At 35.4% G+C, this 24,983-nt stretch overlaps 1 protein-coding gene and 1 non-coding gene across 5 annotated transcripts in view; both read left to right on the top strand.

The window, feature by feature from the left end:
- CCSER1 (coiled-coil serine rich protein 1) overlaps window positions 1–24,983 on the top strand; it is a 1,332,111-nt gene that overhangs the window by 160,386 nt on the left and 1,146,742 nt on the right. For all 4 annotated transcript variants that reach the window (XM_057546975.1, XM_057546973.1, XM_057546976.1 and 1 more), the window contains exon 3: window positions 3,219–3,403. In XM_057546975.1, the coding sequence (XP_057402958.1) occupies window positions 3,219–3,403 (185 nt within the window). The remainder of the gene's footprint in view (window positions 1–3,218; window positions 3,404–24,983) is intronic.
- Window positions 2,148–2,220, top strand: TRNAG-GCC (transfer RNA glycine (anticodon GCC)). Its single transcript has one exon. It is a non-coding gene; the product is annotated as a tRNA-Gly (tRNA).

Consider the following 24,983-nt stretch of genomic DNA (forward strand, 5'->3'; position numbering starts at 1 on the left):
TTCCTATTGTTTTCTTTGTTTCTATTTCATTTATTTCTGCTCTGATCTTTATGATTTCTTTCCTTCTGCTAACTTTGGGTTTTGTTTGTTCTTTCTCTAGTTCCTTTAGGTGTAAGGTTAGGTTGTTTTTTTGAGATTTTTCTTGTTTTTTGAGGTAGGCTTGTATAGCTATAAACTTCCCTCTTAGAACTGCTTTTGCTGCATCCCATGGGTTTTGGATCATCGTGTTTTCATTGTCATTTGTCTGTAAGTATTTTTTGATTTCCTCTTTGATTTCTTTAGTAATCTCTTGATTATTTAGTAACGTATTGTTTAGCCTCCATGTGTTTGTGTTTTTTGCGTTTTTTTCCCTGTAATTCATCTGTGATCTCATAGTGCTGTGGTCAGAAAAGATGCTTGATATGATTTCAATTTTCTTAAATGTACTGAGGCTTGATTTGTGACCCAAGATGTGATCTATCCTGGAGAATGTTCCATGCACACTTGAGAAGAAAGTGTAATCTGCTGTTTTTGGATGGAATGTCCTATAATTAACAGTTGAATCTATCTGGTCTATTGTGTCATTTAAAGCTTCTGTTTCCTTATTTATTTTCATTTTGGACGATCTGTCCATTGGTGTAAGTGAGGTGTTAAAGTCCCCCACTATGATTGTGTTAACTGTCAATTTCCTCTTTTATAGCTGTTAGCAGTTGCCTTATGTATTGAGGTGCTCCTATGTTGGGTGCATATATATTTATAATCGTTATATCTTCTTCTTGGATTGATCCCTTGATCATTATGTAGTGTCTTTCCTTGTCTCTTGTAAAATTCTTTATTTTAAAGTCTCTTTTATCTGATATGAGTATTGCTACTCCAGCTTTCTTTTGATTTCCATTTGCATGGAATATCTTTTTCCATCCCCTCACTTTCAATCTGTATGTGTCCCTAGGTCTGAAGTGGGTCTCTTGTAGACAGCATATATATGGATCTTGTTTTTGTATCCATTCAGCAAGCCTGTGTCTTTTGGTTAGAGCATTTAATCCATTCACGTTTAAGGTAATTATCTATATGTATATTCCTATGACCATTTTCTTAATTGTTTTGGGTTTGTTTTTGTAGGTCCTTTGCTTTTCTTATGTTTCCCACTTAGAGAAGTTCTTTTAGCGTTTGTTGTAGAGCTGGTTTGGTGGTGCTGAATTCTCTTAGCTTTTGCTTGTCTGTAAAGCTTTTGATTTCTCCATCGAATCTGGATGAGATCCTTGCCGGGTAGAGTAATCTTGGTTGTAGGTTCTTCCCTTTCATCACTTTAACTATATCTTTCCACTCCCTTCTGGCTTGTAGAGTTTCTGCTGAGAAATCAGCTGTTAACCTTACGGGAGTTCCCTTGTATATTATTTGTCATTTTTCCCTTGCTGCTTTCAATAATTTTTCTTTGTTTTTAATTTTTGCCAATTTGATTACTATGTGTCTCGGCGTGTTTCTCCTTGGGTTTATCCTGTATGGGACTCACTGTGCTTCCTGGACTTGGGTGGCTATTTCCTTTCCCAGGTTAGGGAAGTTTTCGACTATAATCTCTTCAAATATTTTCTCTGGTCCCTTCTCTCTCTCTCTTCTCCTTCTGGGACCCCTATAATGCGAATGTTGTTGCGTTTAATATTGTCCCAGAGGTCTCTTAGGCTGTCTTCATTTCTTTTCATTGTTTTTTCTTTATTCTGTTCCGCAGCAGTGAATTCCACCTTTCTGTCTTCCAGGTCACTTATCCATTCTTCTGCCTCAGTTATTGTGCTATTGATTCCTTCTAGTGTAGTTTTCATTTCAGTTATTGTATTGTTCATCTCTGTTTGTTTGTTCTTTAATTCTTCTAGGTCTTTGTTTCTTGCATTTTCTCGACCTTTGCCTCCATTCTTTTTCCGCAGTCCTGAATCATCTTCACTATCATTATTCTGAATTCTTTTTCTGGAAGGTTGCCTATCTCCACTTCATTTAGTTGTGTTTTTGGGGTTTTATCCTGTTCCTTCATCTGGTACATAGCCCTCTGCCTTTTCATCTTGTCTGTCTTTCTCTGAATGTGGTTTTTGTTCCACAGGCTGCAGGATTGTAGTTCTTCTTGCTTCTGCTGTCTGCCTTCTGGTGGATCTGCACAAATTTTTGAAAAGGTGTTCGGAAATTCCCTGGCAGTCCAGTGGTTAGGACTCTGTGCTGCCACTGCAGGGGGCACAGGTTCGATCCCTGGTCAGGGAACTAAGATCCTGCATGCCTCAAGGCGCAGCCTAGCCAGCCCCACAAATGCATAAGCCAATTCCTTGCAATAAATCTTCTTAATATAGGTCTCCTACTGATTCTTTTTCTGTGACTGACAGATTTTGGTACTGGAGGTGGTTCTAGAGGAAGAGAATCTTAAGGATGAGTTTCTTAATTTCTCTTTCTGATAGTTCTTTGTTTTTAGTTTCCATTTTTACGTACAGTGAATGGGGTATTACTCAAAGTAACATATTAACAAAAATTAGGGAGTAAGCCATACAGCTGTTTGGGAGGAGTATATCAGTGCAAAGGGTATGGGCTGGAGCATGCCTGCAATGTTGTAGAAACAGCAAGAATTCCAGTATGCCCTAAGCAGAGTGAACAAGGGCTGGAGAGCAGTAGAAGATGAGGTTAGAGAGTTGTAACAGGTGAGCAATGGGAAGCCCCCTGTGTGGGGGTCGGGAGTAGGGTCATATCACACGGAACCTGGTAGCCCACTACCAGGAAACACATCAGCTTTAGGATTAGAGAAGCTATCGTGAGCAATCTCACTTATGTTTTCAGTGTATCATTCTGGTTACCGTGTAGAAAATTGACTGTGTGTTGGTTGGGGAGAGGCAGGTGGGAGTAGGCAGGGGCAGGAGGCTATTAGGAAGTATTGCAGTAATCAAGGCAAGCCCTGATGGAGTTTGTGCCAGGAAGTTAGTGCGGGAAGTGGTGAGAAGTGATCACATTCTGTATACAGTTGAAGGTAATGAGGACAGGATTTGCTTATATGATTTATGTGAGGTGTGAGGAAGCCAAGGATGACTAGAAAGTTTTAGAGGCTTCAAAGTGATTATATAGTTAAGTAAAGGACCACTACTAATTCAGAAAGTTTTCTGTGATTGAGAATTGTTGAATGACCCTAAGAGTTTTCCATTTACTTTCAATGGAGCATTTATAAAAACTACATTTAAGCATTTGTATTAATTTTTATTTATTTCTTTTTTAAATAGTTCTTGCCAGTAGCCTCAGTCCATACCGTGAAGGAAGATTTGTAGAGAGGCGACTGCGATCCTCGTCAGAAGGAACTGCAGGGGGCAGCAGGATGATTTTGAAACCAAAAGATGGAAATGTGGAAGAAGTTAATAGTCTAAGAAAGCAGAGAGCAGGTTCATCATCTTCAAAAATGAACAGCATGGTAAGTGTATACATATGCCTGCATATAATAAAATAATCCCATCTATTACTGGCAAGTTCATGCCCTTGCACAATGAAAACAGACTGAAGAATAATCCCATATATTACTGGCAAGTTCATGCTCCTTGCAAATTGAAGCATCATATTTTTTGTTGTTGTGTTTCTTTTTTTAAGAAATTGAAATATAGTTAATTTACAATGTTGTGTTAGTTTCAGGTGTGCAGCAAGGTGATTCAGTAATATATGTATATATACTCTCTCAGATTCTTTTCCATTATAGGTTATTACAAGATATTGAATATAGTTCCCTGTGCTGTACAGTAGGTCCTTGTTGCTTATCTGATTTATATATAGTAGTGTACACACATTAATCCCAAAGGCCTAACTTATCTCCTCCCCATCCCCTTTGGTAACCATAAGTTTGTTTTCTATGTCTGTGAGTCTATTTCTGTTCTGTAAAGAAGTTCATTTGTATCATTTATTTAGATTCCACATATAAGTGATATTATATGATATTTGTTTTTCTCTATCTGACTTACTTCACTTAATATGATAATCTCTAGGTCCATCCATTTTGCTGCAAATGGCATTATTTCATTCTTTTTTTATGGCTGAGTAATATCCCATTGTGTGTACATGTATGTGTATATATATACACACGTATATATATGTATATGTATGTATATATATGTGTATATATATACCTCTTCTTTATTCATTCATCTGTCGATGGATATTTAGGTTGCTTCCATGTCTTGGCTATTGTAAATAGTGCTGCTGTGAACATTGGGGTGCATGTATCTTTTTGAATTAGAGTTTTCTCTGGATATATGCCCAGGAGTCAGATTGCTGGATCATGTGGTAATTCTATTTTCAGTTTTCTGAGGAACCTCCATACTGTTTTCCATAGTGGCTGCACCGACTTACATTCCCACCAACAGTGTAGGAGGGTTCCCTTTTCTCCACACCCTCTTCAGCGTTTGTTATTTGTAGACTTTTTAATGCTGGCCATTCTGACTGGTGTGAGGTGATACCTCATTGTGGTTTTGATTTGCATTTCTCTAGTAATTAGTAATATTGAGCATCTTTTCATGTGCCTGTTGGCCATCTGTATATCTTCTTTGGAGAAATATCTATTTAGGTCTTCTGCCCATTATTTGATTGGTTTTTTTTTTAATATTAAGCTATATGAGCTGTTTGTATATTTTGGAAATTAATCCCTTGTTGGTATTATCGTATGCAAATATTTTCTCCCAGTCCGTAGATTGTCTTTTTGTTTTGTTTATGGTTTCCTTTGCTGTCCAAAAGCTTTTAAGTTTAATTAGGTCCCATTTGTTTATTTTTGCTTTTATTTCCATTGTTCTAGGAGACAGATCCAAAAAAATATTGCTGCGATTTATGTCAAAGAGTATTCTGCCTGTGTTTTCCCCTAGGAGTTTTACAGTATCTGGTGTTAAATTTAGGTCTTTAATCCATTTTGAGTTTATTTTTGTATATGGTGTTAGAGGATGTTTTAATTTCATTCTTTTACATGTAGCTGTCTAGTTTTCCCAGCATCACTTATCGAAGAGACTTTCTTTTGAAGGAAAAATTGGTTTGCATAGTTGATATCACAAGCCAGGGAGGCTAAGTTTTCACTTGAGACACTCATGGGTCAAAACACATAGAAGCACACCAGGATAGCAACCCTTAAAACCTGTCTTTCTTGCTTCCATGGAAGGTTTGACATTCTCCATCCTAGAGCAAGACCCTGGGATATACAGTCTAAGAAAAATGTTGATCATGAAGACAACAGCTGACAACATCATTTCACACCATTTCTCCATCTCTAGCCACCTAAAAACTGCCCTGTTGTAAACCACACGTATGCCAGTACCACCCTTAGACTCCTTAGTGCAGGGGTCCCCAACCCCTGGGCCATGGACCGGTACTGGTCTGCGGCCTGTTAGGAACTGGGCCGCACAGCAGGAGGTGAGTGGCGGGTGAGTGGAAGCTTCATCTGCCGCTCCGCATCGCTCCCCATCACTTGCATTACCACCTGAACCATCACCCTGCCCCCCGGTCCATGGAGAAATTGGCTTCCATGAAACTGGTCCTGGTGCCAGAAAGGTTGGGGACTGCTGCTTTAGTGGATCCTATTCTTCCTGTCTTTCTATAGTTCCCACTTCATATAGGGTGAGAATCCTTGAGGGTCAAGGTGATATGCCCATCCAAAACTTTAACACATTCCAGGTGACCGAGATTCCAGATTCCTGGTTCAAGTTGCGGAAGCCTGCAGATGAGGGTGGAAATGGGGTATGTATAGGAGGGTGGGGTCTGAGCTTGCACTTGTGAGCTGGGGTGTCTTAGAGGTACTTGTATTAGCTCCCTCACAGTGTAGGATACAGCGAGGGTGGGAAAAGATGTGAGTAGACTGCAGCCCGGGAGGTCCATGAGGCCTCAGGCCTCACAAATATTGGGATGGGCTTGCCTTTTGGATTCAGTTTGCTCCCTTTCTCACGTGTCCTTTTTCAGCAGTGTCTTTGATTTTCTAGTATTTAACACTGCTTCTTTAAAAGGATCTATCTACCTACCTACTTATATGTGAAAAATGCTTGAAGCTAAATCACTTATATCTATATATCTTAGACAGTTATGTTTCAAATGAAAATATTAGGTCATCTAGTTCTGACAATTGCAGTGTGAAGAAGCCTTAAATTACTGAGGCAACACTGAGTGATAGCAAAACCATTGTGTTTGAAGTTAGAGGTTCTAGCCATTAAGTCAGGCTTGGCCAGATTTTAATCTTGGACAAATCGTCTACAGAACAGCAAACGATAATGGGTTTCTTGTTTCTTTTATGCTAAAAAATGGCTATGTATGTGTGTATTTATATTTGCATATATAGAAAGATATTTCATTATATTATATTTCATCTTTCTGTTCTTTGCATTGAAAATATTATTGTTGCAATTGATTTTTTTTGTCTGAATACAAGAACATGTTAAAATAGATTTCAAAGTTATGGCTAATGAATTATTATGAAACATTTCTCTTCACCAAATTTCTATTATTCCTTTTTAAAGATGTATTTATATTAATAAGTGTGCCTTGTTTATTACCTTTGCCCAAAGCTGGGCCTTTTACTTATTCTTTTTATATCTCGTGTTTTTCATACTACATTTATATAATTCTCCTCATAACATCACAAAATCATTATTCTTCTCCTCAGATACACTTTCAAGATTTAAAATTTTAAATGTCAAATATAAAAATGTGATTTTGTTAATTTATTTGAGGCTTTTTATAAATTTTCAAAAAGTATACCTGCAGTGATGTAGATCGTCCACTAGATGGCAGGATTACACCATTGCCATGGTAGGGGAGATTGGACGGAAACTTGGTTAAACTATTGTACATGTTCACTGGATTCACAGGTAAAACTTTTTGAAATAAATACTGACACCCTTGAATTTCCACACGAAATGTATCAAAATTACTTTATGACCTTCTTCCTTAGGACTTTGCAACTAATATCTCGATCTTTAATTAATTTATAGTGTAATAGTTAATTTAACATGCATACAATGTATTATTTAGCTCAGCAATATAAGGAAGAAATGCTAGGATTTTTAGGTAATTTTAGCTATATGTGAAGCAAGTGACATATGTTTCGGAAATGATAGTTTTATGTGTGAGAAGATGCACACATTTTCTATATTCCTCTTCCAAAATAATTCAGGTGAATATGTGTGTTTAACAATGCATTCATGGTTCAGTTATTCTTTTCTTTTAGAGCAATAGTAATGACATGTATTTTTAATACTTATTTGAACCAAGGGACTACTCTTAATGCTCCTCATATATTATCACATTCAATCCTCACAACATGATGAACCGAGTGATTCTTTTACTGATCACGTTTTGCAAAAGAGTAAAATAAGGCACTAAGAAGATAAGCAACTTGCCGGAAAACACAGATAGTAAGTGGCAGAAATAGGATTTAGATTTGGATACTCACTGTCTAACTTTAAATCCTACATGCTTTGGGGGGAATGTAATAGATTTAATATTAATTTTTCATTTTTCTTGCATTATTTCTGTATAATGAAGTTAACACATTTAAGGCAATCTATGCTTGCTCTAAGTCTAGACTACAACCCTCTGTAAGGGATACAAAAAATAAACAAAATGTAGTACTTATTCCGGATTTAAAATGTGGTAATATGTCTCGATATGCTGATGAATGGTATCAATGTCTTTACTGAGAGATAGCTCATCCAAAAAGGAACTTTGTCACAAAAGAAGATATTTATACTTAGAAGGAACTAGAGTATTTCATATAGGTCATGAGGATTTAATTCTACCAATGGTGTATGGCTCTGTTTATTAAGATGCTGAGGGTTCCTGTGAATGACCAAAAATATTCCCTGACAGGTGAGATAGACTACAATTCTAGTGTTTTTGTACGCCTTGGGGATTTTTCAGTATAAAAGTGAAAGGGCAGAATGTATTAACTCTTTGAACATCAGTGGCTCAGAAGAAATTGGACTTTGCTTAAATTTATTACAAGAAATCAGTATATATATAACAATTTGATGAGCATTCAAATTTATTATATATCTTCAAACTGCTTTAAATAAAGACTTCCCTTAATTTTCCTCTGAGTAACTTTCTTGATACTTACCTTAGGATGGTCCAAACATTTAAAAACAACTTTTCTAGAAGTAGACTCTTTCTTTCCAGGAACTTTCCCTCCAGATTATGATGTATAAATGATTAAATGTAAGGATTTGTCTTGGTTTCTCCAGCTGCTTCACACAGTGAAGTCTAACTCCAAATATTTATGAGATTACCCCGCTCTTAAAAAAGTATTAATTGAGGATAGATTTGTATGTGTTAAACAATATATAGCACCTGGCATCACTAGAGGAAGGAAAGTGCCTGAGTGTATGAGGAAGGATGAGCCAGGCTACATAAGAGCCGGCAACCTCCAAAGTTTAGTGACTTTACAATATAGATTTATTTCTTGCTCTGGCTATGTGTTCATTGCGGAAGGTGCTGGAGTTCCATTCAATATCTCCTCCTTCTGTATCCAGGCTGTTGAAGCAGCAGCTGTTGCAAAACACTGCCTTTCACTGTGGTAAAAGATCTCTGGAGGCCACACCCCAGTAATAAATGCTTTACCTGTGAGAGACTCACTTCATTTCCCGTTGAGCAAATCTAATCACCAGGCCCAAACTTGCCACAAAAGGGGCCAGGGAGTAGTCTCTTGCATGTGTCTGGATGATGTAGACCCAGATATGTATCATGGGCACTAATGACTATGATATTCCCTAATAGTTTATTGTATCTCAGTTCTTTTAATTAGCTGAGATTTCCTGCTTACCTCCTCCCTCGCTGTTGTCTACAGGCATTTGATGGGCATAAAGTCATTTGATTTGATGCCTCACACTGAGCTTGGTCATTGTGGTTCAGAAAGAGGAAAACATCTTTGACACTGAAGGATTCATTCTAACCACAAGTTTTGTCGTTTGAGATGTGCTCTCTTCCTGACTTAAAGGCCTTGAGATGTATATCTAAATTAACTTTACTTGACTCCCGGTTTGGGAATATTACTACATTTGGAAATACTTGTTTTTATTACATTAAAAAGCTGGTTTGGAAAGTTGTGTTAGCTTTAGCTTACTCAGCAAATGCATCCACAAAGTTCCCCTGAACTATCTGTGCTGAGCGATTCTGACAGAATTCACTTATGGCCACTTTTACTCTGACAGCGTAATTCCTCTCATTTGCAGTTCGGCATCCTGTTGCCTTTGTATAGAAACTGTGAATAGCATAGTAAAAACATGAGCTGTAGGACTTCTTCGCTAGAAGAACAGACCAGATTTATATTTGAGAAAAAAAACAGTTACTTGCATATCAGCAGTGGCTCATGTTGTATCTTAATTCTTTGATATGTTGAAATCTAGAATTTAAATATTATTGACAATAATTGATTAAGACTAATTAAGCCCTATGCTAAATAGACAAGCACTTAACTATGCATTCACTTTTCTTCTGGGGCCTACTGTTTTCTCCTTTGTTAGCGTTTTCTTTATTCATTCATCCATTCATCAATTCATTCACAGTTTCTTTCCATAAATATCTATTTAGAACCTACTTTGAAGATGCAGAGATGAAAGAGACAGCCCTTTAGAATTTTAGAGTTCCAGGCTGGGAGATATTAACCTAATCTTATCAATACACCAGATTTAACCATTTTGACCATCTTAAAATTCAGAATGGGTGGGGCATGCTTGATTTGGATTGTGACCATTGATATCAAAAGTAAAAAAGGATGAAAAAAGGGCACATGAACTCCCATATCCCTAATTTACCTATACTTTATCTCACATGCTCGATTGACACTGTTAATTACATACATAACTCCCTAGCGTTTTTGGCTAATTTCTAACATTGAGGGCGTTGCGAGTGCTGAGCAGGAACTCTGGGAGGCGCTGGGACAGTGAAGAAGAAAGTACAAAATTAATGTCTAAAGAATCACTTTCAAAACATCCCGCCTCTACCATCCGCTAGGCAAAAGAGCTCTCCTGGGCTTGTTTGGTCTATGCACTTTCACACGTTCATTTTGTGGCATGAAAGTTGTTGTTCAAGCTCAAAATTAAGAGCAAGTGAAAGATGATGATTATAAGATCTGATTCAAGAAGCTTCTCCTCTGAATCCTGAAATCTTAAATAAGACTTCCAAATACATAAAAATGTGAATGGCTTTTTGAGGGTTAAAATAATGATCTCAGCTTTTGATGTAACATTGTGAATGGAATTAAAGCTAATATCATTGCATGCTACAAGGACATTTAGTGAGAAAAGGAAGTCATTACTGTATTTAAGAAAATGGGGGCATACAAATCATTCTCCTTAATCCTCATGTATTTTAAGAAGGAAAATCACAAGTATCACTCATTAAACATGCAATTACATCTGTTGATAAGTAGTATATTAATTTTAGACTAATAGCCCTAATCCATAATGCCTTTATTGATTTTTCTAGTTGCTAATGATAGTTTTCCTATCAATGTTCTTCTAAGTGTATCATGTGTATGGTACTCACCACTTAGTTATTTGGATATGTTTCATTTATTAGATTTCATTCAGTCTTTTAAACGGAAGAACTTTTGTATATATTAGCATTTCTTATAGCACTTAGTAAAGTGCCTGGTGCACAATAAATATGGGTGAATTAAAGGTAAAATTGCTAATTAGGTTGTGATATATGTTGATATAGATATGAATTAAGGCCTTTAGAACAATCACTATGTGTGGTGTCCTTATGCACATTTTTGACATCTTAACTTATTATACAAATGTACAGATGTTTCTGTGATGCATTGTTTGATAAAACTGGTTTTTGATGCTAAGCACTTGATCAAGGCCATACCACCTTTGATATTGTTCTAGTAGAAGCATCATTCATTTTAGGATAATTGACCTTACAGAATGGTTTCCAGGATCATATCAGTACAATACTTATGGACTGGCCATACAAAGAAGACAAGACGTAGTCAATTGTTTGTGATATTATTGGAGAACCCATTAAAAAAATGTCAGTTCTGAGTCAAATATATCTATAAGGTGATATTTAAAAATCCCCTGTGTATTTTATCTACTCCAACTCCATTTCTTATCAACTTATAGATTCAGAATTGCCTTTAAAAAAGAAGAATTGGATAAAATATTCCATTCATTTTTTTTCATTCTAGCTTTTGGGATGAGTCATTTTTGTTTAGAAGCTGTCACAATTTGTATGTTTGGTGCACAATGCTATGAATAGCTTATTCAGAGAGTTAACTCACTTCATCTTAAATGACTTTAAGAAAAGTTGTAAGTAAATAAGTGTAGTATCCTAGTTATTACCATTTCTCTTCAAACAGTTCACATGAAAATGTCCATAGCACCTAATTTTTCCCTCTGTGATTACATTATTAAAATTTACTATAAATGTCTTAGTTTGTTCAGGCTGCTATAACAAAATATCACAGACTGGGTAGCTTATAAATGACAGAAATCTATTTCTCACAGTTCTGGGGGATGGGAAGTCCAAGATCAAGGTGGCAGCATGGTTCCTGATTTGTAGCCAGCATCTTCTTGCTGTGTCTCACCTGGTGGAAGGGGTTAGGGATCTCTCTGGAGCTTCTTTTATGCAGGCACTAATCCCATTCATGGGGGGGTCCACCCTCATGACCTAAGCACCTCCCAAAGGTCCCCCCTTCTAATACCATCATCTTTGGGGATTAGAATTTCAACATATGAATTTTGGGGGAATACAAACATTCAGGCCATAGCAATAAGCAATCACATTGTAATAATAGCAATGCTAGAATATATTAAAAGCTTCATTAAGAACAATATATATTTCTATTTATTATTATTTATCAAGGAAATAATTAAGATGGACAATAGTAGAAGAAAATTAAAGATTTTTTCTCTAACCACACTATATCTAGGATACCCGTTAGACAGTTTATACCCCTCTGAAATTAAGAAATTGGAAAATTAAGGTTGTTTACCTTTTATTCTTGGGATTAGAATGCAAAGATGACAGTTTTACTTTTAATTGGTTCAGTTCATCTCAATTTTCTGTAAGATGCAAACTATTTTATGCCTTGTTTAGGTAACCCCACGAGCTGACACAGCTTTCATAGTGTGAGAAAGAATATTTATTGATTCAGGATCCATGGCAAATCTCTGACCATCTGAACACTGCACAGTCTGTAACAGAATTGACCTTGAGTAAAACAACTGTCTTTTCTGAGGGAATAGTCATTGGAATTTGAAGTTTTTACATTATTCTAGTTACACAATAAAGAAAAAAATATTCTTCCTAGGGTTATTCTATTATTTTGAAATCTAAATACAACATATTAAATTAATTTTAGTAAATTAAAAAAGCCAAACAAAATTTGACTTCCAAGGTCAAGAAGTATATTATTGTAGTAGAATTATGTCTTATATTTTACATTACAGTCAGTTTATAGAAAAGATATAAATATTTTAATATATTAATATTTTTCAAATAACTTAACAGTCAAGACAGACAGACATAATAATCTCACAAACCATCATATTTGCAATTCAGGATAAGAAAGTGTGATTTACAAATGAATCATGCATATACATTTCACACTTTTCCTATGTGATGATCTTTTTGTTTAGTCACTCCTAATTTAGAGTAGCTGTCATTTTATCACTTTTATAATTTAATTCAGTGATCATTTCACTCTAGTGCTAAAAGTTTGCTCTGAAATTCCTCCTTTGTTTATATCTTCTATTGTTCTAAGCTTGTTACATTCAACTGGAAACAACCCAAGTACCTTTTTTTTGTTCCATCTCTTAGGCTCTTTATTGTATACGTTTGTAATTTCCTTACAGAATTATGATTTTAATGCTTGGCTAGTTGTCTTCAACACTACCCAATGATTAGTGTATGTGTCGGTGAGAAACACAAAGAATTTTTTTTGTCAGAGAAACTCAACATGAATCAGAGCTTTTATCAGTTGTCAAGAGACGCAGGTGAAGCAGGGAGAGATCTGGAATACCGTCCAGCTCCCCAGCTCCTTTCTGCATCTGGTGGGCACTGGCCCAGATTGTTGGATAAAGTTTGCATTGTTAAATATATAGAATCACCTCATTGACACAGAAAGAGCCAATCAATATGAAACATCTCATTGTTTTTCTTTTTAATTATAGTCACCATGCTGTACACTACATCCTCAGAACTTATTTATCTTATAACTAGATATTATATATATCTTATATATATCTTATAACTAGATATCTTATAACTAGTTATCTTATAACTATCTTATAACTTATTTATCTTATAACTAGTTTTCCCCTTTGACCTCATGAAACATCTCTACTTTATACTCAAATAGTTAGATAGCATACACAGACATTTTCCAGGGAGTCATATCCCATAAATCTCTAAGTTCCAGCTTTATTTTTCATAAGCAGTCTCACTTAAACTCCCCTCTAGTAAAAACCATTTAGTTTTGTGGTTTGTTTGTTTGCTAATTAGGTCAGTCATTACTGTGTTTACAAGGAGATCTTTCCAGGAAGCAAACTCCCTGGAACTCTGTCTCAGAGAAAATGGATCCCAGGCCAATTGCTTATCTCAGGCACCAAGTGTAAGCTTTAAACACCCTCCTCCAACTGTCCTGTTCTTGCCACCCACTCTTAGTCTTTTTCCCATCAGTCCCCCATTTCCTCTGATCTTAGAGGGGTATGTGTCCCTGCATTCTTTCAAAGCAGTGGTTTCTACTCGTCTTCCTGATTTCAACTCCTTACCTCCTTAAGAACAGTCATCATCAGTATGTCCCTCATGCTTGCTTCTCTGGTTTCTTCTCCATCTCTTCACCGCTGTCAGTTTACAACACTGCCAAGTTTCCCAGCCTGAAGGAAATAAACAAAAGGTAAACATTTCCATATCCTGCTTGCTCCTGAAGTTCTCTTCCCTGTCCCTCTTTTCCACTACAAGGCAAACTTCTCTAAAAGAATAGCCTTCTCTTGCCAAATGCATTTCCTCGCTGCCCACGGGGTCCTCAATTTCATGTTTTATTAGCTCTTGTGATGTGTAGTTTCTCAACATGGACACTATTGACATTTTGTCCTGGATAGTTCTTTGTTGGGAGGTGGGAGAGGGCTGTCTTGTACACTGTAGGGTGTTTAATGGCATCCCTGACCCCTCCCCATAAAATGCCAGTAGAACCCTCAAGTTGTGACACCTGGACATATCTCCAGATGTTGAAACATATGCCTTGGCAGGCAGAAACCACCCCAATTGAGAGCTTTTCTAAAGTCATTAGTGACTTCGCCAGTTTTCATATTCTTTTTTTCAATCTTCATTTTTCTTGACTTCAGCTTTTCACACTGTTGAGGACTCTATATACTTATCACTTCTCCTTTTGCAGGGTTAACTCTCCTTTGGTTATTCTCCTTTTCTCCTTTCAGACTCCTTTGCAAGCTGCTTTTTTCATACTCTAAACAGCTATTACTTGGCATTTGGTTCTTGACCCTTTTTTTTTTTTTTAAACCTGTTCTACCTGAAAACTTAAGATGTAGGTGAAATGACATGTGGATTCCAAATGGAAAGGCTGGGAATCTCTAATATATCAGAAATCTGACAAAGCCAATATGCATTGAAAGGGACAATGTATTAGATTTATGGTAATAGAATAAGAGCTCATGAAAAAAAGCTATTTGCATAAGGAAAGTAGTTGAAAATCCAAGGACTGAAACTTTGGAGTGGAACTGGAAAAATATGCAGAGAATTGACTTTTGCCCTCACAGTTCATGGCTTCTCTCCCTTATTCCCCCCATCTATGTTACTATCCTATTTCAGTTTTTATACACTTATATTTCAGCCTCCTTTTAAGATACTCCAAGGATTCTCAATCCTTCCCTTCTGTTTCTAAAGTCATATTGGAGAAGCAGCAATTATTGATATATCACTTAAACTAGGACCTCCCTATTAGAGTCTGTGTAATATGTTGCAGTAATTCAGTCTACCCTCACTACTATCACCCACAATTATGCTTTTTTTGGTTTTGTTTTGTTTTCAAATTGACAGCAGCTTAAGTTGAGCAAAAGACAGAGTGGCAAAAGTTGTGTGCATTGTGCAAGCAGTGTATATTTGACCTTCCAGGACACTTGGCAGCTACCAGAGAACCACACATAGCCCACTTCTGTCTTACTCTCTTGCCTTTCACTGCTGTTTCTGGTTTGTCTCCTTTGGAGCTTCCTGTGGATTGCGCCTCAGGCTGGCTGTGGACCAAGAGGAACTTGTGGTGTGCAGTGTGTGTGCTCAAAGGGGAGGGCGGAGTTTTCAGCATGATTTCAGAAGGGAAGAAAATCTATAAAATACCTTTAGTTCCCCAAAGTATAAGAAAAGTAATAATTTAATAAAAATGTAGTAAATTAATAAATTCTTAAACAACTTTATAATATTTTCATGCTTTTTCACACTTCTTTTTTTCCCAAATGCCTTTAGTGCCTTCTAATATTTAATATCTTATAAGAATATGCTTTTTTATTTTCTCTTTGTAAAACTTGTCTGGAATAAAATCATATTGCATAAGAACCAAAGGCAAACTATTTCTCCTAACACAGAAACATGATCAAAATAGACAAATTTGCAAAATGAGAGTTCTTTTTGTGTCCGTTAAGCATGACTTTAATTTCTTAAATAAGCAAGTATGGTGTGATAAAAGGAGCAAGCAATTGGAAAGAGGGCACCAAATTCCAGTCTCATTTTTTTCACCTAATAATACTACCTACCTTATAGAGTTGTTGTAAGGATCAAATACTATATTTTATGTGAAAAGGCTTTATAAATTTTAAAGTGCTATATTGATGAAAATGACACGTATTTATTAATTACATGGATTAAAGCCAGAAACTGAAATTAAATAATATTACCTTTTCCAGTAGCCATTTAGAAAGGAAAACATTTTAAGAGCCAAATTCACCTTTAAAGTATATCTCATCATGACAATAGGTTGAGTTGGCTCCTTTAAGCCACAACAAAAATAATCCTTAAAATATTCAAGTTATTTATATGTTAGTGCTTTATAAGTATAATCTGCTATTTACCTGATTTCTCATTTGTGTATTTTCCAGAAACTCATACATTTTTCAAAATCAATTTATGTTGCTTAGAAAAAAACTATTTGAGAAGTAAACTTAAAATTTGCATATTTTACCATGTTTATGTTACCCTTTAATTAGAAAGTTTGCTTGACCTAGTTATTTCCTGATTATGAAATTAGGAAAAAAGCATCTGCCCTAAGACAGGTGTCTTGGCTTTTTACAAAGAAATTTAATTTGCATTCTCTGTTTTCTTAAATAAAAAGTTTAAACATTGTGAACATTTATGTGAACACTCACATAATAACTTGATAAATTACTTGTTTAAAAGTATCTTCTGTTAAATCTTAAGTTAATTTTATCCAAAATAATAATAGGCCATGACTTCAAAAACAAAAAATAAAGTTGAAGAAAATAGTGAATTATAGAGTACCTTATTTATTTTACTTTAAAAATAAATTTTGAACTATAGTGTATTTACTAGTAGTACTAGTCTGTCCTGAGATAACTTAAGATCCCTAAACATTTATGAGAGAAAGTTTTATGACACACTCAAGTTTTTGCTTTTGTCTTTCTTCTTTCTTCATTCTGTTGGAAGAATACATCTACCAGTAGGATATTCAGCTTGAATATTTGAACTACATGAATTTTAATGAGGAGGGGAGTAACCAGCTGTCACATAGTTCATATGATGTATTAGGTGCTGGTTGGGATGAGACAGTATATCTCAGCATGCTGTTGCCTTCAGTAGATTTATGTTCCAAAGAAATGTGGATACATTAATACAAATAGTGATTTCAAATGAAAAGATCAGCTACCTAGCTATGGTTCATGAATCACAGTGATTCTCTCTCTTTTATTTTTTAATAATAATGATAATAAAAGTATATAGAAACTATCACTGAGCCGAGTGGGTGCCAGGGTACATTGATCCTAAAGATTTAACTTGACCCAGCAGTCTACTGGAAGCTGCTATAGCTGAGAAAAAAGAACTAATCAGAGATGCTGGGCTTACATTTAGAATAAGAGAAAGGAACTACTAATGCGTGCTCTTCTCCAATAGCATTCATCTCTCTAGGAAATCCTGCATGACAAAAGAGAGTTGGAACACTATTAAGTTTTATAAAGTGATACTATGGTTCCTTGAAGGGAACTTACTGTTATGCAGCTGGAAGCCTGTAAGGTCTGTTGACTAAAGAAGTTCAAAGATAGCCACTGTTGTTCAGTATATAGTTTTGTTTTGTACTTTTTGATTCAGTGCAGTGGGGTTGAACATAAAAGAAGCTAACATCTTGAGCATTTCGTGAGTCTCTCCTTGTTATTATAAGTAGACCATTAGGTAATTTTAAGGAAATCAGAACTGTTGACCCATACAAATGATTTTTACAGAAATTGCTTTTGCTCTATTAAAACAACATAGAGTGATTTTTTGATTTTTGACACTATGACTTTGCTAAAAATTCCTATATTCATTTAAAAATAAGAATCATTTTGCCATAAAAAAGCAAATTATTCTGGTTCAATAAACAAACATATTTTACTAAAGCAATGGATAAAAGCTTCATTAAGAAGTCCTTTTTTTTTTTTTTTTTCACTGAAATAGGATCACATTAAGAAAACCACAGTAGAACTGCTAAGGGTAAAGCAGCAGCCCAAATTGAAGAAAAATTCAAAAGACGATTCTGTTATATGGCCTTAATGGGAAAGCAAAGTGAATTTTCAGTTGAACCCGGTGCTAGCTATGTGCCCTGGATAAGTGTTACACACTGTTTGAAGGGGATGGTGACCAAGAAGAGGAGGTCTCTTTACTTGTGGCAGCAGAGTTATATGATATTAAAAAAAGAAAGTCTAGGTTTCCTGTGAGGGTCACTGAATTCTTACATTCTAAAAAGACAGATTCCTTACTCACAAGGACCACTAACTAGAATAGGCAGGAAATTACTGGTTCTGGAATGACTATTCCATGTCTAAGTAATGTATCAAACAGTAAGCAGCCTACTAACAACTCAGAAAAATAGAAATGAGAGGGTATACAGTGACCCTCATATTCACAGGTTCCAGATTCAACCAACTGCGGATCGAAAATATTTTTTAAAATTCCAGAATATTCCAAAGAGCAAGACTTGAATTTGCTTGGCACTGACAACTATTTATATAGTATTTACACTGTATTAGATATTATACATAATCTAGAGATGATTTAAAGTATACGGGAGGATCTGGGTAGGTTATATGCAAATACTATGCTATTTTATGTAAGGGACTTGAGCATCTGTGAATTTAGGTATCCAAGGGGGGGTGGTCCTGGAACCAATCCCCTGCAGATACCAAAGGAGGACTACAATTAGCTTTTAATTATTGGCAAGGAAGCACCAAGATTTAAGTAAGATGAATCCAAATTATTTCTTTAGTGAAGAACATTGTGGACTATCTACCTTGAGCGGAAACTGGGTTAGGCATTGCGTATTTAAAGAAATGTAAAACAAGTTTTGTTTTTGTTTTACTTTTTAAGGTTTTATCATATCTTTGTTCAGATAATCTCTTTCCACAAACTGCCATATCCACAAAACAGAACTTGTAGGAAGTAGAACTCAGATGAGTAGAATGAGCTGTCTTCCTCTCTTTCTTTTCTTCTTTCTATCCCTTTTTGTCTACCTCTCCTTAGCTTCAACTACCTTCTCAACAATAAAAATAAAATATGACTCAAAATAAATTTAGTTGGGTATCAATAGTATCAGATTCAAGAGAGCAGATAAGCTAGGTATTGCTTCTTTTACTATTCCCTCATGTGAATCTTGTACTTTAAAAAAAAAAAAGGTAACCAAATTTACCTTGGGACTATACAACACCAGCATTACCTTGTTTATAACATGCCACTTTAATTTTACTAAATACATTTTACTTTTATTTTACAATAATTTCATATTTATAGGAAAGTTAGAAGAATTGTACCCAATTCTTATATCTTATACCCTTATATCCTTTACACAGTTTCATCAGTCATTAAGTTTTACCACATTTTTTCCTCTCTTTCCTCTTCTCTGAACACATAGACACATACATCATTTATATTATTTCCCTGAAGCATGTGAGAGTTATTTTACACATCATGACCCTTAACTCCTAAATACTTCAGCATGTATTTTCTAAGAACAAGGATATTCTCTTACATCACAGATTAAGTATCAAAATCAGGAAATTTAACCTTGACATGTTGTCTTGTTTAACATAAATCCATATTCAGTTTTTCCTAATTGTTTCATTTTTTTAAAAAATCCAGGCTCCAATCCAGAGTCATGTGTTATGTTTAGCTCTCAGGTATCTTTAGCCTCTCTTAATCTGGGACAGTTCCTCACCATTCTTTATTGCACATGCTGTTTCCACTCGTGACAGTTATTTTGTAGAATGTTCTCCAATTCATGTTTCTCTGGTATTTCACTATTAGGTTCAGCTTATGCAGTTTTTGGAAGGAAAACTACATGTGTGATATTTGTGTTCTTAGTGGATCATATCAGGAAGTATATGATGTCAGTTTGTATCATTACTGGTGATGCTACACTTGATCCCTTGGTAAAGATGGCGTTTACTAGGATACACCACTGTAAAGTTGTTATAGTTCCCCTTGTTAATTAATAAGTAATCTCTGGAAAAATATCTGAAGCTATGTAAATATTGTTTTCCACCATTTTTTACCCAGAAGTTTTAGTATCCATTGATTCCTGCCTCAAATTATTTTTTTCTATGTTACTTAGTACTGATTTTATAGCTCTGTCATCTCTTCCGTAATGAATATCTGGTCTTGAATAGACTAACACTGGGTGATAAATTTATGCAAGAGGGCTACCTTATAGCAAGTACTGTATGTGTCTGACTAGAGCTTCCAGCTCTGGGACTGGAAATGTTTTACTGAATACTTTTATACTCTACATTGGTATTATGAATTTCAGGTTATCTACCTATCCCCTAATAATTTCAAGAGGAACTAGTTGACCATGAATGGTTTAGTGTTAAACCCTATACTGAAATATGTGTTAAATTTTATTTTGGGTTGAGTTACTCTTTTGAAAGAAAGAAAGAAAGAAGGAAAGAAAAAAAGAAATTTATGTATCCATACTATTGCATTCATTTATTCAATTAATGTTTATTAATTATCATTTAAGTACTAGATTGTGTTAAGCCCTGGATATTCAGTAAAAACCTCAAAAGGGTCTAGGCTGCTAGAGGTCTTAGGCTGTAGCAAAAGAAAAAAAAGTAAAGAAACATGTATAATTATGTTATACATGCTTTTAAGGCACTGTTAGCAGGTTAGTAGAGTAGTGGCACAAAAGAGAGTGGTAACAAAAGGTTTCATAGAGTAGGTAGTGTCTTCAAATAAGAGTAGTTGCTGTAAAAGTGTAATTTTTTTTTTAACATCTTTTTTGGAGTATAATTGCTTCACAGTGGTGTGCTAGTTTCTGCTCTATAACAAAGTGAATCAGCTATACATATATATATCCCCATATCTCCTCCCTCTTGCGTCTCCCTCCCGCCCTCCCTATCCCACCCCTCTAGGTGGTCACAAAGCACCGAGCTGACCTCCCTGTGCTATGCGGCTGCTTCCCACTAGCTATCTATTTGACATTGGGTAGTGTATATATGTCAGTGCCACTCTCTCACTTCGTCCCAGCTTACCCTTCCCCCTCCCCGTATCCTCAAGTCCATTCTCTATGTCTGCGTGCTATAAAAGATAATTTTTAAAAGTTGAAAATATGACTTACATACATGTCAAAGATTTATTTAAAGAAATTAATAGGGGAACCAATAAAAATAAAAGCTTGTTCAAAGAGGATTTGAGGAACATGTTATTAATAAGAAGTTTAATAAAGAAATATTAGACTAAGACTGTTAGTTTGATTATAAAACTGCATAATGTCTTCCAGGACAATAAACTGTAAAATTTGGGATGATCTTTGCTACTGGACTGAGAACATTTATATCTCTATTGGATACAAATCTACAAGTTAACACATAGCTTCACAGAGTCTGAACTCTTAATTAATAGCCAATAGCAAAGTCAAAAGCAGGGCAATCTCCTCAAGAATTAAATAATCTGTCAGTTTGACCTGGAAAGATGCACAGTCCTCCTCTCAGCCTTATCCTAATATTTGGATATTTTTTTCTTAACGTTGTTCTCTTTGATCTCTTAACTATATCTTCCAAAGATTATTTTATCGCTGTTATATATTACTATATTATAAATATAACTATATGTCTGTTACATGTATTAATATCTTTATAAGATTATTACTGATCTCAGAAAAAAGGCTGATATTATTTTCTATTATGGAGTACTTATTTACTTTTGTGTTAATATTAATTAATTGCGTGTGCCTCCTTGAGCATAATGTATTGAGTAACTACTATCTGGAAATGCCATTAAGAAACATAGGAATAGATCTCTTAAAAGGTCTTTAGGGCTTCCCTGGTGGCGCAGTGGTTAAGAATCTGCCTGCCAATGCAGGGGACACGGGTTCGAGCCCTGGTCCGGGAAGATCCCACATGCTGTGGAGCAACTAAACCCGTGCGCTACAACTACTGAGCCTGCGCTCTGGAGCCCGTGTGCCACAACTACTGAGCTTGTGTGCCGCAACTACTGAAACCTGTGTGCCTAGACCCTGTGCTCCACAAGAGAAGCCACCGCAATGAGAAGCCTGTGCAACGCAACAAACCCCCACTCGTCGCAAGCAGAGAAAAGTCCACGCGCAGCAATGAAGACCGAACGCAGCCAAAAATAAAATAAATAGAAATTAAAAAAAAATACTTAAAAACTCTTCAATCCTGAGACTGGGACACTAAGCCTGCCTTCCCATGAAATTTGACTTGTAGTACCTATAAATTTGGTGCATTTTTTTCTTCTAAGGTCTCTAAAATTTGGGAAAGTCTCTGTGTTTCCAGGAAGTAACTAAATTTAAGAGTATATAGTTCTTTCCAAGAGACTCTGAGACTGTATTTCTTGAGAACGGTATTTCTGGTTTGTGCATACTAGGTGTCTAAGAATTGTTTTCCTTTTCCATGGGCACAAATTTTAATTAATTTGAGCTCCCAAATAGAAGACAGATTTACAACAATAACAAAATAATAAATCAGATTCTCTGTTGTCTCTCATCTGATCAAGATGAGATCCTTATCATCAACCCAACAGAGATCATCAAATCATCAGACCATTAAATTAGATACCCTGCAGACAGGGAATTATTGGCATGTAAAATCATACTCATAGACATATATATTTTTGGCTACGTGGTTAAGGCTGGCTTCGGTCCACTGCTCCCGAGTCCATCCCCTGGCTGTGGAAAGAAACACAGCTGAAGCCATAGGGTGCTTTCTTAACTACTCAGATGTAACTGGCTTCGTGGTTTGAGACCAGAAACAGACTCAGCAGTCTTGAGGCTTCATTGTGGAAAGGAACACAGCCCTAACCAGGAGTTTGACAAGAAACAGATAGAATAACAGAATTTGTCAGAAGCAAAAACAAACAAGCAAATTCATGCAAAATCAGAAGAAAGAAAAAACATAGAAAAGCAGAGAGTCGACAAAAGTAAAATGTTATTGCCACTTGGAAGTCACATTGGGACCCAAGAAAGGACATGCCTGGACTTAAATAGACTGTGAAGTGACTTCTCCAGCAATGTAGTTTAATTGGCTCTGGCACATGAATCCACTTGGATATCTCAGTGGTTCCTGCAAAAACTGTCAAGGTATAATTTTCAAAAGCTTAAAATATGACTTTATACAAATATAGATTGGACAAGAATCAGAGGTTTACTCAATTCATTAAGAGAGTGTACATAATGGTAAATTGGTTCAGAGAGCATTTGAGGAACTAGGTATTTATAGCAATTTAATAAAAGGATGTTAGAATGATATTGTAAAATGAATACAAAACCAGTTAATTGTCCTACTGGTGAGTCACCCATTACCAGACAAGAGCGTGTATATCTCAACTGGATACAAATCTACAAGTTACCATGTAACCTCACTGAGTCAGAACCCTTGATTAGTAGTAAATAGCAAAATCAAACAATGGTATAATCTACAGAATTCAGTAATTCTTGGGAGAGCATTTTAAATAATGCTTCATTATGTAGTAATCTTATTGGCCCTGTTTCTTAGTTTTGGATAATGGTTCTTAACACATCTATTGCCCCATGGTGAGCTCAAGAGTACAGCAGTTTAGATCTGGAGCAATTCATGAGTAATTGCATTAATGCGTGAAGCTTTCCTGTAAGGCAGAAGTGTTGGAAAATAGCTGAGATCATACAGTGGATACGGAGGGAAGATAGGGAACAGCTAGGTCAGGGAGAGTCAAGAATTAAGATAATAAGAATTTTGTAGGAATTCGGGAACCTTTGATGGTTTTAAGCAAGATAGTGGTGTAAAAATATATGCTTAGAATTATTGTTCACCTAATTTTAAATGACTTAAATGAGTTCAGTAGGTAGCTATAGGTTATAATGATAAATACCTTACATGGAAAAATGGCAGTGATTTTTTTTATTATTATTATTGTTTGAAAACAAAGTAGCATATTGCTTTTTCTTGACATTTGAGGTAAACTTTTTATATTCCTATTTGGTTGAGACACTGCTGCTAAATTAAAACTATTCTCTCAGCACTTAGTCAAAGTTTCATTTCATTTATTCAATTATGTATTACATTTTACTTTTGTTTCTTTCTAAAAATTGTGAAATTGTGTAGTTAAAAACTTTGCCATTAGTGAATAATTACTGAATAATTACTAACCTATCAATTAAACCTCTTGTGGAACATAGCAATAAAGATATTCTTAGGAGAAGAACACTGATTTATGCCTATTTGGGCTATTTTTCTTTACTGGACAATTTGTTTACCTTTCTTATATTACAAAGTATATAATTATACTTAGCTACAAAGTATCATAATTTATTAACTCCTGAAGTCACACAGCCTGATTTACGAACATCCCATTTTTCTAGCCAAGCCATTTTCTTTGTAGTCACTAACCAAACTTTCAACCTGTAAGATGTCCATATAACCTTGCACTCAGGATAGTATGAAAGGTGACACAAGATAATAGGAGTTTATAGAAACAGAAAATCTTATTTATGTGCAGTGGTGGTTGTGAGCGTAGGGATTGATACTCTAACTGCATTGTGATTAGCAGTGTTTTTGTTTTGTTTTCTGTGTGTTCGTTCTGGAATCAGATACTTTCTTCAAAAGTGCATCTTTTTACTAAATGTGGTAGACATGAAGGAAGAAGGGGATAAAGATGCAATCTATCTGAGCTGATTACAAGGTTCTCTTCTAATCAAGGTGACGTCTTACGATTAAGAAAGAAAAATTAACTGTCACATAAGCTTTTTAATTGATAGTCAGGGAAGTGCCAAGCTTATTTTCTAAACTGCTTTCTGAAACGGTTCAGGGAGTGAACTTAGACACCAGTCTGAGTAGTTAATGATGGGTAGGTTAGAAATGAGAAATATAAACAGCCATGTCTGTAAAGAAGGAAGAAGCAGTGATTTACATATAAGCTTGCAGGTCATAATTATGTTTGAATATTATTAGGGGATATTCAGCTCATTTTTTTTCTGATGCCTAAAAACATAGGCTTTTTATGACTATTTCACCTGTAATTTTCATAAACAGTTTATAACATTTTTCCTCTTTTTTAACCCTCATCAAAGCAGATATTGGGCTGGCCAAAAAGTTCGTTCAGTAAATGAGGTACATTCAAGAAAGTTCTTGGTGAAAATGAAAAAGATGTCTTTTATTTTTACTTAAAACTGAACAAACTTTCTGGCCAACCCAGTAGTCAATAAATTAGTTCATATTTAAGGATAGGGAACTTGTCAAGTTATATTTATTGGGAGTTTATTATGTATCATGGATTACACAATCACTTTCCATGTGAGAAATATTATTGTGTGTTTACAATTC

The sequence above is a fragment of the Balaenoptera acutorostrata genome, chromosome 5 (genome assembly GCF_949987535.1).
Source record: "Balaenoptera acutorostrata chromosome 5, mBalAcu1.1, whole genome shotgun sequence".
Taxonomy (NCBI): Eukaryota; Metazoa; Chordata; class Mammalia; order Artiodactyla; family Balaenopteridae; genus Balaenoptera; species Balaenoptera acutorostrata.